Below are 20,208 nucleotides of genomic sequence, written 5' to 3'. Positions count from 1 at the left end.
CAAAAGTAAAGTAAATCATAACTAATCAAAGCGTCACTTACTGCAATCTATAGTGTCATTTCACTAACTTTTGTTAGATGCTTGCTTGTGCTGATCGCGTTACTGTTCAAGCACCACAAAATCCTGTCAAAGCAGTAACTTTTTTCAGAACTGCAATTTTTTCCAAGATGATAAAACAATGCTGGAATAAACGACTTACATTTGGAAAGTTAGGGATCCCACCCTAAGCTCTACATGTATTCAAAAAGGTCTTACCTTTCGTTCCAGGTAGGAAGCAATTAGACCAAAGTTCTTGGGATGTTGGACAAACCTTTTACAAATCAGAAATTATTTATGTTTAACAACATAATACATATCAAATTAACAAAGCAGTCTTCTAAACAATCTGCACCATCAGCAAACTCTTGATTTCTACATCTGAAATGAGTCTATGAAGTCTAGTTTTCAAATCGTTCAAACTTAGAGCAAAGCACTTAAAACCAGCTAATAACTAAAACAATGAGATCATATACATAATCCACTAATTTTCATCTTATCAAAAAACTGAAGCGTTTTAAAAAATAACTTCTGATGTACAGCCTAACTGGATGCAATTGAAAGAAACACAGAGCAGTCTAAAACTTCCTGCAGTGTTTCATTCATCCAACTAAGAAAGTTATCAATGAGTACTGCATAAAAGCTTCAGTTTTTCCAGTTTAACTGAAGTTTACTGTGGAGTTACAGGTATTTGTCTGTCATCAGCAATGCATAAAAATTAAGAGATAAGAAAGCCCATTACTTTTCTTTAAAAATCTCTTTCTCGTGGTCCGTCCAGACATTCATGAACTGTCTGTCTTTATAAACTTTCATGGGATCCTCCATCAGACCATTCATATTAATAAACTTCACTCGTCTCTGTTCTGCATCAAACATCATGGGAGGAATGACTGAGAGCTGACGCATTTGTTTTTCATTATTCTACAGGTAAAGAATAAAAGAAAAAGTAAAAAAGGCAAATAAAAGTTGTTACAAATGTTTACATTTCTCAGTTTACACAATTCATAGAAGTTCCACCACAGCAGACATTCATGGAAAGATCTTTCTGTTGCCTTCCTAACTTTTCAAGTTGTTCATTGGGACAGTAACATTTACACAGTCAGCTAAAGGAAAAGGAGAGTGTCTCACTACAGAAAATACAGAAAATGAAATAGGACAGGGCTTTAGAATGGACGACTTTTCACGTCTCCTGCAGCTGTGGAAAAATTGGGTTGTAGCACACCTGAAGTGAACAGACAAATGAGAAAAATCTAGGATGGGTACAATTAGGAAACACAGTCTTTAAAACAGAAGTATTTCTCAGATTAGTTTTAAGCCAAAATTTGCATTGACTCTCCCAAACCAGTGCCTCAAAATGTTTCTCTTCCTATAAAAAGAACAAAACAAACCCTCCGAAAGAGACCTTTCATTTGCATAGTCACAAAGCAAAGCACAATAGCCTCACCTCCTGCTCAGAAAGCCCATCAATGATTTCAGAAATCTCATGTTCGCTTCTAGCAATAGTTGCTGAAAGTCCAGCCCCTCTTTGACCAACTCTAGAATGAGGAGTAAAGAGAAGTAGAATTGTGCTCAATGCCATGAAACACAGTGAACAATGCACTTAATTATAGAACAAAAAACGTTTTACTTTGAATGGTAAGACACACTTATACGAATTACCACATAAGATAACCATTAAGCAAAAATCGATTTCATTATAAATAATTCTAAAAACTAAGTTGTTAGAGATGATTTACAAGAATGTTCCAAATCCACAGTAATACCTCTGAAATCGTTCTTGTTGTTCTCTCTGCTTCCGGATTTCTGGGAATTGTTTCTCATAGTACTCTCTTGTTTTGCTCTCCTTAGCTTTCCTGCGTGGATTATTTTCTATCCTGTCAACTTTTTTCTCCCATGCTTCCATCAGCTGATCATAACGTTGGCAGATTTTCTGTTCCTGTTAAATTCCAAAAGCAAAGGTTGAACTCAACAGAAACACACTGAGTGATCAGTACCCCTAAACTGGGTAGGCTCTAGGAATTAAGAGAAATTCTTCCTGCAGCACTGACTTTCCATTTTGAAAATGACATACAGCCAGTTTTCAACAGAATGGTCTTCAGAACTTATACCAGAGAAAGATACACTATTGTTCTTCCTTATATATCATAATGATACTTAGTAACTGCAGTTCTTTCTAGAAATCTCACATCTCCAGGAACCATGCTTTGAGTTCATGGAACAGAATTGTTGTGACTTGTTTTTTTTAATATTTAAACTTTTGCTAAACTTAACAGAAATATGCCTTTGGATGTCACCCAAAACAACTTTGCATGCCACTTGCTATAACAGTACTCAGGGTTAATACTGGTGTTTAACATGCAAACATTTGATTAAAAATTCTGTCAGACGTCAGCATCAGATCTGCTCCTTTTCTTTCAGATACTGTAGCTACTATACAAGATAGGTGCAGAGAGAGGCCAGGATAAGGCCAGTTAAGGATTCTTCACTGGCTTTCTTCCATTCATACTCCAAGAAAAGAACAGAAAGGAAAAGCAGAAGAGGGGGAAAACAAAACAAGACAAAAAAATATATATATATATACCCACAATATTTACCTAATTGCATTTTAGGATGGGTTTCAGTTAAATAATTAGCAAATTGCATCCATAAAATATCAGTTTCTTTTCAAATAACTTGATTTAGTTTTAAGACATTTTTCTAATCAATTGAATTTACATGACACGCTGGATAAAATACAGCAAGGATTCAGATAGAAAACCAACAACATCCTCTTTTCATAAGAACACAATAGCATTACCCGTTGTTTTCTTGCGTGATTTCTTCTTTTAAAAAATAGTATTAGCTTTTTCCTCATCACCTGGTTTCTGGAAAACAAAATTTGAGATGTGAACCACATATGATACAAGAAATTCAAAGTTACTCAATCAACTCCCTGTGCATTACGGATGCCAGATTGTTGTTACAAAGAATATTTCCAGAGGCAGAAAAACTGGGAAAATTCCTAATGAAACAATCACTGAACTTACACGGTATTTTATCTGAGAGAAAATAATCTCGAAGATGGCCTGAGAGAGACATGAAAGCTCCCAATTTCAAGCTGGATGCTCTCCTAGAGATGCTAAAATGATTAAGTTTGGAAAGATTTTGTGCCTTGGAAAAAAGAAAAAATGCATATTTGCAATTCAACCCAAAACATCATAAAAATTTGGTAGAAGACAACCAGCTTGTTTTGGTAGGTGATTTTTGTTTGCCCCAAGTAACAAATAAGCATAGCAACCAGCAACCCTGCTCTCACAGCAGTTGACATGAAACAAGTATGTGATGAAATCAATTAATAAATAACAAAAAGGCAGGACTCCTGCCACTTTGTGACAGCAGTAACTTTTGAAACAGTTCTTTGAAACAAGCACCCTTGGGAAAAGTTGACAAGGCACATCTAGGTCAAATGTGGTATTTCAGGCTTTGAAAAATACCAGTGTTACCAACTCGAAGAAAAATAAGTTTTATGACTTATTTTTGTCTTTAAGTTACAATGCAAAGTTACTGTTTGCCATCACCTGCAGTAAATACAGCTAATTCTTTGCAACACTGTTTTATAACATGAAGTCTGAAGGTTACATGGGCTGGAAGAATGTAAATGCTGCTGAAGCATACATGTCACAATTGGAAATAGAAGCAATTAAAAATTTGAATCGTTAAGTCCAGATCATTTAAAAGGCACAATAAGAAGATATTAAAGCACTCACGTTTTGATGTTTTCATGGTAGACCTTTGTGTCTGACGGCTGGTTGTAAAGCGGCTACAATTTTGGAACAGAAAGATAAATTTAGTACTTTCAAGTGCACATAAAAGTCTATGTAATACATTTCACTGTACTAAAATATTCTGCTCACCACGAATTCATTCTGAGTTGCAGCAATCTGAAGTGACAAGTTTAAGATGCTCAATGCCTACAGCACTGATTTTATTACTTTAAATTAGATCATTATAATTATTTACATTTATAACAGTATTTCAGTGTGGTTCTATTTCAACCATGTCCTCTGAAATAGATTCAAATCTATTTTTAAAAGTCATACTTACACATCCAGTTCACTCAAGCCCTAATCCATGAGTGTATTTAAACACATATTAACATATTAAAATAAAGACTCCAGAGGATTAATTGCTTTCTTCAGGATTAAAGATGAATACAAGATTGAACAAATCTTTTAAAATGCATTGTCTGCGATTTCAGGAAGACAACAGGACAACACATATTTAATCTACACTCTCATATATAGCTACACTACCTAAATCCCTGATTCCACTGTTTAATACCTGAGACGTTCAAACAAATTTTTGACTGTGAAATAGACAGGCAAAGGACTTCCAAACTTCTATAAAATATCAGGCACCAAGTGAAAAGGAAAACAAGTCTCACCCCCTCCCTACCCAAACCAAAAGATTGAATCACCCTATAATGTTCTTTTATACACAAACACAAAACAACATATTTACCACAGCAGAATTACAGATGTGAAAGCTACACTGGCAACACAGTAAACAGAACAAAAACAAACCACTTACCAGTTCAACTTTGGGACCAAGACCTTCAAAAATCTTGTGAGCTTCTTCTGCTTTTTTCTGTAAACAAGATTTATTTATTTTTAATATGGTCTCTGTTGTTCATGTGTGAAAAGTATCTCTGAACTTTCACTCAGTCCAGCTGCTAGACCCATCTCAGGACATTACATCCTCTTTCATCTACTCCTGCAATGCTGCCTCAGTGAAACATGAAGCCTCTACCTGAACTGTGCTGCTGTGCTCTCACAACTCAAAAGCATTGGAAGGTGTTCAGAAAAATAGAGTATACTTCTGAATTAAGGACAAAAATTCTTCAATTGCAAAGTCTGCGATTGTTAATTAACATGTGCATGCACATACAAGTACTACACCAAAGATCTTCTTTCTCTTAAGGTAAGCAAGGACTCCAAAGTAACTCCAGCCCTAAAGGAGGCAGCACTGGATAACACAGTTTGCTTTCAGAAATTCATTTCAAGCCAGTACAGTTTCCCAAAGCCCTTTGTCAGAAGACAAGGCTGTCAGAAAAGACCCAGCAGACTAATTCACATTTGCTTCTTTCCCACTAATGGTTATATGCACTAGCCCTAAAAGCAGATGCCTGCAAAGAAAAATATAGGATAACTAATCCACAAAGTAGTTATTATTAGAAAGAGTTCTGCGAAGTTCTAACATCACATGTAATTTAAATCTTGAGATGTTCTTTGGAACTCACAGCTGAACACAATAATTGCATATGGCAATATTACAGCATAACCCCGCTAGAATGGTTTGTTTGGTTTGAAAAGCATTTAAAAATGAACTCCAGCCCTACTACACCAATCAAATTTTAGCCAACTGTAGTTGAATATTAGAAGTAATTATCCCATACTGCATTCTTTTAAGATGAAAGCTGCCAAGGAAACTGTCCTCCTAGTACGACTGCAGAAGACACCAATCAAGTATTGTGTACAGGAACGGCCTAATACTTCTTTAATGACCATTTAAAATAATATAGTGAGTACTGACACACTATGTCCGTATTAAGTCTCAATGACATTGTCATTGTACAGTAAGAGCAATTCTTGATAACAAGGGCTTAAACCAAGTGCAAAGTGGACACATAATTGCATCAAGCCTGGTACTTCCCCTGCTACAGATGTTACTACATGGAGGGCTACAAGGACAGAAGCAGCTGGCACATGAACACACTAACACTACTCCACTCAGATAAATGGATTTCCTTCCACCTACTGACATATACACAACACGGGACAGCAACAGTAACTTCAAAATTCTCTGAAGCCACCAGCAACCACAGCTAGCAAAGGAAGAACTTATGCAGCCCACTGAGGCTTCTTCAAACATGACCTAGTTCTGCCAGCTAGGCATGACAAAACTCACTTTAAGAAAGTTTTTCTAAGGTGATTATATGTATTTAATGCTTTTTAATTACATTAGTGTGAAAGAGACTTAAAACAGCAGAACTGTTTCATAATCAGTACTTAAGTGATTGCTGTATGTTGGTTATATCAGTCTGTGTAACATAATATATGTCCTCCTGTATTAAGTAAACACAACAAAGTTCAGAGACAGACTAGGGGAAAGGAAGAAGAGGAACACCTAGGGCACAGTACTGCTACGTATGATCTAGTATTGCGCTGTGTGTTTGGTGTTCCACCATCTCAGATTGTCAAAAATACTCTACTGTGAGAAGCTACTTATTCCTCTGCACTACAAAATAGAATTAGGTAATTAAACATTAAACAAATGTCTACCAGTCTCATAAAACCTCAGAACACTTATTACTTTTAAAATCAACTCCCCAGCCCCAAACTACCATGAGGAAGCACTTTGCTATCACTGCTGACACTACTGAGCTCCTATGCTTTATTCATCCATTATGCAAAACAAGCTCAGAATTCACCTAGATACTTCTTGATATTTGCTCATTTATCCCAAATCTAAGTATAAGAAAACAGAGTTTAAAAAGAAAGCAAAGAATCTTAGAACACCATGCAGGTTTTTATTTCCTTCAGCTAATTTAAATGATGGGTCTTCATCCAAACTCATTAGTATTCAGTGAGTAGAAAGGAATTCAAAACAAATTCCTACAGCATTTATATATGTATATATATATATACATACCCACATATATGTATATATATATACACACATATATACCATATATACATACACACACACATATATATATATACCCACACATACACATGGGCACACATACACATTCACATAAAAATATACACAGATGTACATATACACATACAACACATAGGGTTAGAGATGATAGCCATCAATGTATTTTCAGTAGACTATTTATAAGATAGGATAAGGATCTCACCATCAAGAACAAAGATTTTGTGCAAGTTTTTAAAATTAAATAAGTAAATAATATAAAAGGAGGGTGAAGACAAAAATCTATAAAATAGAAATAGTAAAAACCGCCCCACAGTTGTGGATTAATGACTTCCAGGAAACTTGTTAAGACTCACAACTACACTCAGTCAACTGAATAACATGCTTACCCGATTTTCATCATAAATAATTTGGACAATACTGCGGTGCTTCTGTTCCACTGGAGGAGGGGAGACAGGCCTCTCTGGCTCTGGTGGTTTAGCAGCTTCTTCTTCGAGTTGTTGCTAAGAAACCAAAGAAAGAAAATCAGCCATCCGCACCATGTTACCCTTACAGTAATTAGTCACCAGAGATAAAATATGCATCTGATCAACAGTTTGCACTGTCTGTTATTCCTCTTTTTAACTGACTATGAATGAAATGGTTTTAATGTCCATAGGGATGGTAACAAGACTACTCTGAGCTATCAGTAAACTGAATTAACTGTTTACAAGATTCGCCTCCATTGAATCAGACTTGTTTCAGCTTGACACGTAAAGCCACTGCAGCATTGTATTTTATCAGTATTTAACTTTAAACAAGAACAAGCTTCAGAGAACATTTGCATCAAACCCATCTTCCCATTATCTACAAGACAGAAAAATTTCTAGGGGTCATTATTACTATTTTCATGCTTTATAGAAAGGTATATAAGAGATTCTCCACTTGCACAGGCCATGAAATAAGAAAGATGATAGCCATCCCCTTAACCAGTAGTCATTCCTTAAAGCTGAAATTACAGTCACAGTGCCCTTATTTCACTTGACATCTAACAAGAGTTTAAAATACAGTCATCTGCTTTTGGTATTCCTACATGGCTTTCTCTTATTTTCACATGTTTAAAATTGCATTACATACATCCAGCCTATTTAAATATTCCAGGTAATTTGTATACACAACCTTCCCTTTTTAATCTGCTAATTTGGTTCACATAACCAAAAAAAATCATCACTAACACTAGAGAAGTTTTCCCACATACTTTGCACTAACAGATAACAACAGTAGTGCCTGCTGTGCTTACTTGCTTTTTCTTCAGTTTAAGGATTTGCTGTTCAACCTTCGCAATTTCACGATCCACGCGGTCCATGCTCTGTATCAATTCTTCCTTTGACAGCTTTGAAGGTGAAGCATTCTGGTCCTCCCCACACGGTTGGCCAGAAATTGGAGAAGATGGTCCCTCATGCTTTCCTCCAAATCCTGGGTCCTTTCATTGGGACAGGAGGCGGGGCAGAATTGAGCAAAATCAGTCATATTAATAACATGCAAATGAGTGCTCGGTAACTAAACTAGCATGCATGAATTAAACAAGAATTTCCAGTTATTTATAGCTTAGGTAGCTCTTCAACAGAGATAAAGTTTAAGATTTCAGATTATCAGTGCTCTAATTATCTTAGAATTAACTGACAGCCCATTTATGTCACTACAATTTCAAAATCTATCTTTTAATATGGAAGCATGATGTTTATTATTTTTCCTCACAAAACGAAAATCAGATCAAAACATTTCCCTTTTAAAAACATATCCTCTTAAATATAAATAGTAACTTCTATTTTGAAAGGTAGGGTTACTTGAGAGACAACCCTCAGCACTCTGCACATATACTGATGAAAATACACTTGAACATAAATGTGATGAGATAAGAGTACATCTGGAGTTATGTGCGTTCCCTTGGGGAGATGCTTTGAAAGGACAGGTCACTATTCATTTGGCTTTGCTTTTTCATCACTGTTTTTCCCCATGTGTTTCCAAACAACATTAGAACATGGAACACACAGAAATATGTCTGCACTATTGCACCTTGATTTTGTTCATATCCTCAGGAATCACGCTCTGCAACTGCTTAGCTGGTAAATGATAGCTCAGTAAATGCATCACTCACTCAAGCCAATCTAACCAAAAGACTGTTCCTGAATGCCATTTCTCAAAATAACACTGGGACATATTTCTCAACTGAGGCAGTAGATTTCTACATGTAGTATCTGGATAAAAATTCAGTAACATAAATGCATGTTAACACTGTATGCCTTAGTTTGGTTTCTCCAGCCCCATCTGATCTTATCTTTGCTATGCAGCCCAGCAAGTTACTAAGAGATAATGTGCTATCATCATTTTACTTTAATTCCCAGATAGCTTTACTTACTTGATAACAGGAATGGTGAAGACAATGCAAGACAAGTATTCTACTTTAAAATCAGAATCCACGTGCTAAATGTTTTCTTTAATGATAGGAGCTTAGAAACTTGAGCTCACCATAATGCAGAATTTATACTTTCGGTATTATGAGAGAAAATGCCTTTACCTTCTTAATATCTGCAGATCTCAACCCTTCCTGCAGAGGATGTACTAAAGGCAAGACAGTAGCAGCACTGACACGTTGAAAATGGGAATCAGAAACTTGTTCAAGACGCGGTCGCTTAGATTCCAGTGAATCATGATCTGTCTGAGATGGACCTGGATGAAACTGCTGTTCATATCCAGTTCTCCTTTCCTGAGGCCTAGCACACAGAAAAGATTGTACACTATTAAAATACATATTTTTATGCAAGAAATGTGTTTTTTGTTCCTCAATCCTTACCAAATGTACAGGAAAGGCAATTTAGCAGAACTCTTTCTGAACAGTAAAGCAGAAAAATGTTTTTAAATGCAGTCTTCAAAAATGTAATAGTTAAAAATCCATTGAAAAAGAGCTGAATCTTAAAAGATGCTGTTTAAATGCATTCCTATCATTGCAACCACTTAAAGAAACTGCTGCTACAATGATATTGTTCAAATCAAAGCCTTGATTCAAATTATAAACATAAAAAATCCATGAGATAAAGATAGCACTACATTCTATGAGCACAGATGGCTACAACAGCTCCTTTATTTCATTTTTGCAATCAAATCATTTTAAACATACACAGAATGCTTGAAATGAACCAGGAGCCTATGTGGAATTTGATCTACAGTCAAATACTATTCAAATGCAGATGGAACTAGGGATCTTTAAGGTTCCCTCCAATCCAAGCCATTCTATGAATCTAGGTTTCTATGATATAACTAAAATAAACTGCTAAAACTGACACAGCACGTGAAACTACTCCTAGCAGATACATGTACTAAAATACCAGGAAAGAAGGTTGCTACAATCAATAAAACCTGCTTAGACTTTGTACACCAGCATACTAATACACTGAAGAATCGACATACACAGATCATGCAGTAGCTTCACCCTTAAACACATACATAATCCTGCTGATTTACTACAGCCCAATTCATCTCACTTTGATCTGATACATGCCAAAACCTTTTTTTTTCTCTTTTTGGAGTCTATCAGCTCTATATAAAATTAATGATTGAACATTCATCAATATTGATTGTAAAGTAACCTATTTTACTGAGAGGATATTGGCAATCTGACGCTAAATGACAATATGTGATTCACTGTAGCTGTTCACCGTATCTGTCCTCAGTTAACCTACCAGACTCAGATCATTTGCATGCATTTACACAGACACAGGAATGTTACACCAGACACGTTCTTATCATTTAACACAAATGATAAGAAGCTGTCAAGTCTCATGCCAAAAGCAGCATACTTTAGTCCCATTTTTGTGCCACAATTTGGTGTTCTATGATTCCTGTAACTCAAATACCCAATTAGCTCCATTGTTTATTTCTTACCCAGGAACACAAGTGCCATCTGTTGAATATGCAAACCTAAGAATTTATTCCCACTGTAATCTAGGAAATACAACTAGTCATATTCACACTGTTAATGATTCTTGCATTTGTTACTCTGACTTTGTGAAATCAAATTATCCAAAGATGATATTTTGCATACTTTTGGCCCGAAGCTTTAGAAGCTTGCAATATGCAGCTGTATCCTAGGAGCTTTCTGCAGGCAGAGTGCAGCAGATTGTTACTTCCTGTCTGTGAAGCAAATGTAATTAAAGCAAAGGAACTAAGGAATTACACAGCAGATGAAAACCAGGCAGACCTACAACACTCAAACTCAGGAGACCATAACTGCTCAGCAGCGGAGCACTGATAACTAAGATCATGTGCTCAGGCAAAATTGGAAAACTCGAGATGTTTCTATTCAGAAGTTACAACTCACTTCACAGAGACACAGAAGATTCCTCTCCACACACATCAAAAAGAGAATCCTCACCTGTCAGAGCCTGGGTGAAATTCCGAAAGCAAAGAAGGCCGGCGCCGAAGCTGCTGCTGCTGCTGTTGCTGCTGCTGCTGCAAGAGTTGGGTTGCCTGACTGACTTCCAGGTGAGACGAACGATAATCAGGAACTGCAAACTCCTAAAGGAAACATACTTCACAAGTTAATGAATGCAAACGGCACAAAAGACAGGATTAGAAGTGTTTGATGTTATGGAATGATCATTTCTCCATACTTTAAAAACAGACCAAGACCAGATCAGCAAAGCCTTACTGAAGCTCAATAAGTTCAATATATAAAAGGTGGTGCTGAACTTTAAATGAACACATTCTTTGAAAAGAAAGGAGGAGAAAACAAAAAAGCTTCAGATTTTGAATTTCCTTTTCTAAACACAAGAGCAGAGCAAAACAGATCCAAATTATCTGTAGCAGGAGGAGAATTTCATTTAAATAAGGGAAACCTGAGCTGTTCTAGAGGCAACAGGCAATCCTCCAGTGTACAACGCCACAGAGAGCCCACAATGACAGAGCACATGCTCAGAAGAAATGAGCAAGTCAGAGATCCTTAGAAATCCATTCCCCCAATTCTGGCAAGCAGAACACAGCTGGCTGGAAGCACTATTGCAGATGCAGAAATAATTTGGGGTAAAACAAATTGGTACGTTTTAGATTCACATTCTCCAGCTTGAATATTGATTTCTGTCAAGCACAAGATCAGCTTAGAGTAAATCTAACCCAATGATCCTTATGTACAGGTTTACTTTTGCCCTCTCGGAACACTCCTGAGCCTAAGAGGAAATTTCCCATATAAATTCAGCACTTGCCAATGCCCCAAGAGTCCATCCAGAGATCTGTGACACCCAGAACCCTTCATTCATATTAAACACACAGTGACTGGAGACAAGTTATTTGCAGATTCTTGGAAAATTACTCCCATCAATGCATATGGACTCAGCAACACTTGCATTGGCCAAATTTAGTACAATGACTAAACATTACTGAACTGAAGCAAAGCTAAACCAAAAGTTTATGAAAACAATCCACAGTGAATTTATTCAAGCCAGGAGAAACCAATGATAAGAACAGGAATTTAATATTAATTCTCCATGGCAAAGATACAGAACTACAAAATTCAGATTTCCAATGAAATATATACAAATAAATAAATGGAGAGAGGCAGGGAAGACATTTATATGCCTAAATAACACGAGCAGCAGTTCTCCTCAGCAGGAAATACACTTCATTTGCCACTTCAAAATTATTTCACTTCTGATTTCTCAACATTAAAAAAGACAAGGTATTTTAAGACAGGCCAATTCTTTACAAAGTGTTTTGTTAGTTTTAGTAGTTTCATAAATGTTAAATAGTGCAGGAAATGCTGTCAGGCCAAAATACTGGCCAGGGTTTTATTTAGGGTACCTTCATAATTTTATGGAGAATTCTTAATTTTAGTCTGCATAAAAACAGCTGGAAGGGAGCAGAGGGGGAACAGGCCAAATGTAAACTATAAAGAGCCAAATCTGAAGCCAAGGATTTCAGCAATTTCATCTACTGTATTGCAGCAAGGCATAAACCAACAGGTAATTATATCCTTTCAAGTTAATACTTCAGAAGGAATCACAGTACCTAATTACTACAGATTATACTTTCCAGAAGTTATACCATAGTCAGACCCTCATTCAAGGAGGAATCGACTTGAACAAGGTGGTCTGTCAGCCTGGATATAAGAGCCAAATTTCAAGGCTACAAACAACATGGGTGCACAGACTTCTTCAGTCAGCTTTACCTGGGCGTACTGGTCAGCAACTGCTTGGTTTTCGGATGTGAAGAATTCATATGATAGGGGTAAAAAGAAGCCCCATTTGGCACAACAAACACCTGAATTTCTTCTTGCTAAAATTGTAACCCTTGTGGCTCCTTACCTGCTGGTGTCGGGTGCTAGGGAAGGTGTACTGGACAGAGTGGGTAGGGTAACGACTCTGTTCTGTGCTGAATGCTCCTTGGTTAGGAGGGTAGCCTGAACTTGACATTATCAGAGAAGAAGTCTTCACAAAGCTGTGAGATCAAGACCAGCAAGCAATCATGTTTCTAGGAAACCGCCTAAAGGAAAAAAGATCACTGATAAGCACTGAAGTACCAGATGTACCCACAATACATTACAGCCATAGTCACCTAAGCAAAACAACCATTACCAGTAAAAGCTTTTTCCTGATGTATTTATTTAATAGGTTACTCTAGTCTGAAACATGTTAACGGGTCTTAAATGGGCTCACAAACAGGTATGTCAGCACTGTCTACACAAAGATTTGAGGATTATACTGTCAGAATACATCGTTTTACCAGCTACCAATTGAATTAATAGGATTTTAAAGAAAAGTAGGTCACTTAAATAGGTGTTATAGTAGTCCATAGATGGAACCCACAATATATAGTAAGTTTCTTTAGCTCATTATGAAGTTCACTTTCATTTCTACTACAGTTTTTGGATTCTATGAACTCTTTCCTACTTTCAGGTAGACTTAGGGCTGCTTGACTCAGTGCTGCCTACAGTTCATTAAACCACAATGCATTAGTCAAGCCATAAAATATTATTACTACCTAAGAGTGGCTTGACAGAAGTAGTACTCAGAAAAGAAAAAAAAAAAGCAGTCACAGAGGAAAAGAAAGCTCATTCAGTTCACAGCATGCATAGTGTGCCCCATACGGGATGCCAGCAACTGAATATACTATGGAGCCTTGAAACAATCCTGTTTAGTAGACATTCAATGACAAATTTTCCTCTACTGCAAATTAGCTGCAAATCAACAGTGGAATGTACTGACAGGAGGAAGATGAAAACACTAGGGAAAAAGGAAGGCCACTACCAAAGTTCAAGCGTCCATAAAGCAGCATATAGCTTTATCTGCCCAAACCATCCACTGAAGATCAGAATACAGCAACCAAACACGAAAGCTGCCCATCAGTGCTTTGAGCACTTCACTATGCAGGAGAATTACAGGATTTCTTTTTTTTAAAGCATAAGCTGTTTCTTCCTGACAGCACAGAAGAGCTGATCCTTGGAACCTTAAGTAGTAAATACAGAATTCTATCAGACCTGTAGCAGCCTCTGGTCTGGAGCCCAGCAAACACGCAGACTTTCAAACAAAGTAATGCTGTTCCCTGCCTAGATGGCTTCACTTTTAAGCGCGTTCAACTGCAACTTTTCACAAACACCAACATAAAGTTGTACTTCTGAACTGTGTTTTCCATTAACAGTCAATAGACAAAATTGGCTCAGGAAAAGATCTGACACAGCAAAGCTACACAAACAGATTTTCAAGTTTATCTAACATATTTGGTCACTACTACCCTGATTACTTTCTTTTCCCACCTCTTCATCAAAGAAACCACCGGAGTTCAAGCCTTTCTGTCTACTAGTCCTTAACAGCTTTCTCTTCCACTGGTTCATGCAGCTGTTTGCTAAAGCAGTACAAGTTCTAGGCATGCACAATCACTCTTTGCACTTCTCCAGCTCAGTGACATCTTGCATGAGAAACCACCAGCTTTTGTTTGCTTTGGACCTGCAACCTTCATTTGGTATCTGCGCTTTTGGCATTGGAACAGACCAAACATCTAATTTCTATTTCTTTTTCCCCACCACACATGGGATTCTGCAGAATTCTTTCATATCCCTTTAGTCATATCTTTTCCACATTGAACAATCTTAGTCTGCTTGGTTCCTTCTCAGCTTGCTTCAAAACCTTCTCAATTTGCAGGATGTCCACTCTGGAGCACAGGGTGCCAAAAATGCTTGCTGTGTTCTGGGAGAGCAACAAAAACCATTCTCTATTCCATTCCCTGGCATGCTGGCCACGGGCAGATCCAAAGAATGTGGAAAAGCAGACAGGGACCAGGGGAACAGCCACCTGAAAATAATGCATGAACATTGGCCAAGTTCTGTGTGATTCAAGGTCCTCTCTAGTTCATCTCTGTCATGTCACATCTTATTTTCTCTACATTCTGGCAAACCAGCAGGTTGATCATTAATTCAGGTGCTGAAAGTTCAATTCAGGCTCACTTTGTATGATACTGTAAAGGCTATTTCTCCATTCATAAGAACTTCAGTGTACAAGTTGTTAGGTTCGTGTTATAATTGTCAGTCCTGATATCTTCCCACCTGCCTATAGCTAGTAAACCATATAGTTATCCACTGGGAATAACCATGAGTGGTAAAGACACCCAAGACCCCTTTGCTTATCTAACAAGTATATTTCACCCAGGACGGGAGGAGAAGTAGAGTAATTTACTCATTCAAGAGCAATGAGAAGTCCTAACTGTTGCTCCAGGGGCAGCATGGGGACACAGCACAAAAGTGTGAGCACCCTTCATCAACCTAGCAACACAAAAAATACCCCACACATACTACATAAAAACTTGTAGATCAAGAGATACGAAAATATGCAGTCTAATGGCCTTCCAGTTGAGAACTGGGCCTATGAGCACTTTTGTAGCAACAACTCAAAAAAAAAAAAGAAAGTGTGAAACAAAATCTGCCAACAGCAGAAGGCAATAAAAACAGCAATACAGCTTGGAATTGAGGTCAGTGGGAGGTGGAAGTGAAGAAAGACAAAAGAAAAGCAGAAGCTTTCAGCAGTGGGGGTGCACCACCCGCCCTCACTCCATCACTGGAGGAAGAGATAAGGGCAGGATCAGCAGAGGAAAATGTGTGGTTACATAGTGATGCTGGAAAGGTGCAGAGGGAACCAAAGGATGAGGATTCTGCATAGGACTTCATTTCATTCAGGACAAAAATGACATTGTAACACAATACATAAAGAGACACTCAAGTACAACATTCCTGCCTCTCTACACCTCCCATTCCCATTAAAAACATTTGTGTGCCTGCACACTCTCCTCATCTGACCTCTTTACATGCCCTGCAGACCCCACTTTATTTGCTTATCTTAGTATAAGCACGTTTACATTCTGTCATATTGGGCCATGGGAGCTTGCTGGCATTTGCCCATGGAATTACCACCAACATTGTGCACCTCCCTCCCTGTTTTATTACCTTAAGCCTGCAATCGTGGATGCACATACGTGAGCTCAGCTATTATTTCTCTGCAGACCACTCTACAGCCGCCCACCTGCCTCCCTCTTCAGTGCTTGCTTACATGTGTCCAGAGCACAGATTATTCCTCAACAGCCCATATTCTGGTCAGTGAGGGCAATGCCAGCCTTCTGCTCTAACTTCTCCAAGTCCCCCACATTCAAACTAGATTTAAATACAATCTTGTTTTGCATCAAATTATAACCATGTATACAGACCACAAACAGTCCCATCCACGCTTCCCTCACTGCTCTATTTTCTCTTTACTCATGACAAGTCACATCTCAGTCTATACAAAACCAATCAGAACTCTCCTGTAAAGCCCACTGTTATCACGTACATCTGCCCCTCAGATCCTTCCACCATTTCCTTCTTCCATGCTGGACCAGAAGCTGCTCGCCTTCATTTTTAGCATCCTTGGAAATCAAATTCCAAATCTGCTCAGTCAATGACAGCAAAATTATGTGTTTTCACTTAGTACTTTCATACCTTCCTCTCATGTTCTTCTGCAAATCTCAGAACTTGCTCATAAAAACATTCATAAGAATCACTGTAGACCTTGGAATTGTGCCTTAAATGTCTGACAACGATAAAGCCAGGTCATGAAAACTTCCACACAGCCGCCATCCATGCTGGCCAACTGTCCGTCTCACTGACGGTCAGAAGGGAAAGAAATACATATTTCTTGTTTTCTACTTCATAACCCAGTCCATTCTTCTTGCATCCCAGCCCATGAGTGACAATCTCAGACTGAACGTCCAAGAGAAGGGGAAACGCAGTAGTATCAAATAGCTAATATATAAAATAAATTGAAAAAATACAGAGGAAGTCAGCATAAAGAGACCAAAAAGATACTGTTAAATCTAAAGATACCTAGCTGAGAAAAAGCAGTGACACCTTTGGGAACTGAGGGTACACCCAGGAAGTGTGATAATTCAAGTTTTTCAAGCAAGGAATAATTTAACATTGTTCATATCCAAAGGTATGACAACATATTTATTCATCCAGCTCTTACTGAAACTTTGCCTCGCACTTACATTTGTCCTATGCATAAAATATTGAGTAAGTCATAAACAATCCTGAATATTACCCAAGTTATTATCGAAGTTGAAGGAGGGAAGATTTAGGTTGGATGTCAGGGGGAAGTTCTTTATTAGGAGAGTGGTTGGGCCCTGGAACAGGCTGCCCAGGGAGGTTGTGGATGCCCCGTCCTTGGAGGTGTTCAAGGCCAGGTTGGACGGGGCCCTGGGCAACCTGGTTTAGTAAATGTGTATGTTTGGTGGCCCTGTCAGGCAGGGGGTTGGAACTACATGATCCTTGAGGTCCCTTCCAACCCGGGTCATTCTGTGATTCTGTGATTAGAAGAGCAAGAGTCACAGTGTAATTTCAGAGTCGGTTCTGAGAGGCCACACTAATTTGAACAGTACCTCTAGATCTGCAGGCCTGGAAATGCTTCAGAAAGAAGCAGAACTATGTAGTAGCCTCAGCACCCGCATGGGAAAATGAGTCACTGAAAGGTCAAGGCATCATCAAAGAGCACCCACGAAATAGTCAATGACTGAATCAGAAATCAGACTCACATCCCCAGGCCTTGGCTTGTGGATTCGTGGCATTTGAAGTGGACAAAAAGGTGGCAGTGCCCCAGAGAAAAGTAGTTCTTCACTTGGAAAAACATGGTTAAAAACCGTCACTATTTTTAGCAGGCCAGTTCCCCAATTCAAACCATTCAACACGTGGCCAGACAGATGTTTAGGGCAACAAGAGGGAAGGTCAAGAGGGCAGGAGAAGGGCAGCCATCTCCTTGCTATGGAAGGTCTGCTCTCCGGTCCTCTAGGCTAGACTCAATTTTTCTTCAGACATACAAAACAAGCTGACACTCCTGCATTCAGAATCATTTCTGTGCCATCTTGAGTTACTTAACCAACATTTGCTAATTAAATTTCACATTCTTTGGGGAATTTTTCTCATCTTGTTTTTGAGCAACCTAAGCGTGATAGCGAACACAAGGGGTGAGATTCCAGCCACAGAAAGCTTCTATCAAGTTGTTTAAAGAAAAATCTGCAGCCTCATTAAAGTGTGCTCTGATGTAACAAAGCTGGGGCAAAACAAGGAAGGCTCTGCCTGGGGCAGGGGGTCTACGATGTAACACAGAACTCATTCAGGGTTATCTAGTCAAATTTAATCCAGCAAGAAAATGAAGAGTGAAGAGAATGTTTCAATGGTGGTTATTCCAGTGGTGGTTAAAAGGGATTTATCCAAAGCGTCCTCAAAGCTTGAGGCCTCTTCCACCCTTTAAAAATCTCCTTCCATTCTGCTTTATGTTGCAGAACACTCTGACAAAGCATATGAGCACACACTGTTACAGCGAGTGAACAGAAACAACAAATGTTTTCTTTAGGTTGAAAACAATTAACTGCCAAACATTCATGGCAATTCTTCATGAGCAAATGCTTTTTTTCTTCTCTAAAGAAGTTTTGAATATACTATAAATTCTTGAGACTAATCTCGCATAGTTGCACTCCCTCTTTCCATAAGACTCTTGACGTAAAAAAATTGCTATTTCTATCCCTACTAGAAACACATTTTTAAAGAAAAAACATCTGTAGGGCTTCGTTTTACTAGCAGCTCTAAATAGCATTCTCTCCATTAATTCCTAATGTTGTGAATCGAGCCATAAATGCTGCAGTGGGGATATCTGGGGAAAAAGAAGAAATAAAATGCAGAGAGAAGCCCAAACATCTGAATGGGACCTTTCCTCGTACCCTGAAATTTCTACTTGCATATGTTATTGCCTTATTTCTGAAGGTCCGAGGCATTAACTCATTGCACCACACAGTGTCTGACTTATATTCTTTAGGCTATGGAAGCACAGGATACTTTAATTCAGCCAATTAAGGAAGTGACAGAAGTCAAGGAGCATTACAGTGGCCAATTCAAGATGTCACATTCACTCTCTATTAGTGTGACTTTTCCATCTGCATCAAGGTAGAGCAAAAATGAAGACAGAATTTTACACCTCAAGTGTTAATAGAAGAAGGTTTTCCATTAAGAGTCTTCCAACCCCTCAAAGTACTTTAAGTAATAGCTTTTGGAAGATTAAATATTGAATATGTTATAGACGAGTACTTCAAAGGGATTTCTGTTGCCATACCAAAAGATGAGTAAATCTTACTTAATTGCTCATGCGATTTGCAACCAAACTATGTCACCAAATCTCAAGATCACATTTTGATAATTCATCTTTAAAAATCAGTTTCCCCTGTTCGTAGCTACAAATACAAATAGAATTAGTGCTCTTCTAAATGGGGTTGATCAAATTCAGCTGACAAGCTACTCTTTTCCAGGAAATTCTATTTTAATCTCTCTTCTGTAATTTATGAGCCTAAAGAAAAGTTGCTAATAAGTGATACCAAGGCCCAGGCTATGCACGACTTGGCTATTATACGGGGGATCAGAACAGGACAAACTAAGGCTGCATTAACATTTTAGGAAGCTTCTAATTAGCTACCCACTGCCCCACAAAAAAGTAAGCATTAAAACGGTGCAGAGCACGTAGGTTTTAAAGAAAAGCACTTTGGTTCTGAGTCTGCTCACAAGTTGCTTCAAATCTAACATACAAGTGGATCGGATTCATTCTCTAATTTCTCGCTTGCTGAGATGAGAACTTCTCCCTTCTGAGTTATGTCTAGGAATCACACTTCTCAGTTCTGGAGGAACAAATCCAGCTCTCTTCTGCCAAGGAAGGTCAAAGGGACACCAAGAAAGAAGGAAGTCTTCATTCACAAAATGAAAGCGAGGGACTTGCATGTTCCTTCACTAAAAGAACTGTTGAGAAACAAATTAAACCAAGGAAGGTTACAAATCTCATTAGGTGTCCCGGTTTCAAAAATGTATCTTCAGAATATAAACTGCCTGCTTTTCTCCTGAAGACATTTAAAGCATATTTTGGTTTTCTCAGAACCACCAGAGGC

At 38.1% G+C, this 20,208-nt stretch overlaps 1 protein-coding gene across 6 annotated transcripts in view; it reads right to left on the bottom strand.

Annotated features, from left to right (window-relative positions):
* Positions 1-20,208, bottom strand: part of NCOR1 (nuclear receptor corepressor 1) — a 55,655-nt gene that overhangs the window by 30,399 nt on the left and 5,048 nt on the right. For all 6 annotated transcript variants that reach the window (XR_014936457.1, XR_014936458.1, XM_015880409.3 and 3 more), the window contains exons 2-13: positions 13,071-13,248; positions 11,147-11,289; positions 9,293-9,488; positions 8,015-8,197; positions 7,125-7,238; positions 4,606-4,662; positions 3,783-3,835; positions 2,834-2,900; positions 1,800-1,972; positions 1,481-1,571; positions 779-957; positions 256-310 (exon numbers count right to left, since the gene is read on the bottom strand). Coding sequence is in view for 4 of the 6 variants with exons in the window: in XM_015880409.3 (XP_015735895.2) it covers positions 256-310; positions 779-957; positions 1,481-1,571; positions 1,800-1,972; positions 2,834-2,900; positions 3,783-3,835; positions 4,606-4,662; positions 7,125-7,238; positions 8,015-8,197; positions 9,293-9,488; positions 11,147-11,289; positions 13,071-13,178 (1,419 nt within the window). In the remaining 2 variants the exon portion in view is untranslated. The remainder of the gene's footprint in view (positions 1-255; positions 311-778; positions 958-1,480; positions 1,572-1,799; positions 1,973-2,833; positions 2,901-3,782; positions 3,836-4,605; positions 4,663-7,124; positions 7,239-8,014; positions 8,198-9,292; positions 9,489-11,146; positions 11,290-13,070; positions 13,249-20,208) is intronic.

The sequence above is a fragment of the Coturnix japonica genome, chromosome 22, assembly GCF_054131305.1.
Source record: "Coturnix japonica strain WE chromosome 22, WE-NBRP24, whole genome shotgun sequence".
NCBI classification, from domain to species: domain Eukaryota; kingdom Metazoa; phylum Chordata; class Aves; order Galliformes; family Phasianidae; genus Coturnix; species Coturnix japonica.
Note: the sequence above shows the minus strand (reverse complement) of the source record. Positions and strands in the feature narration are given on the sequence as shown.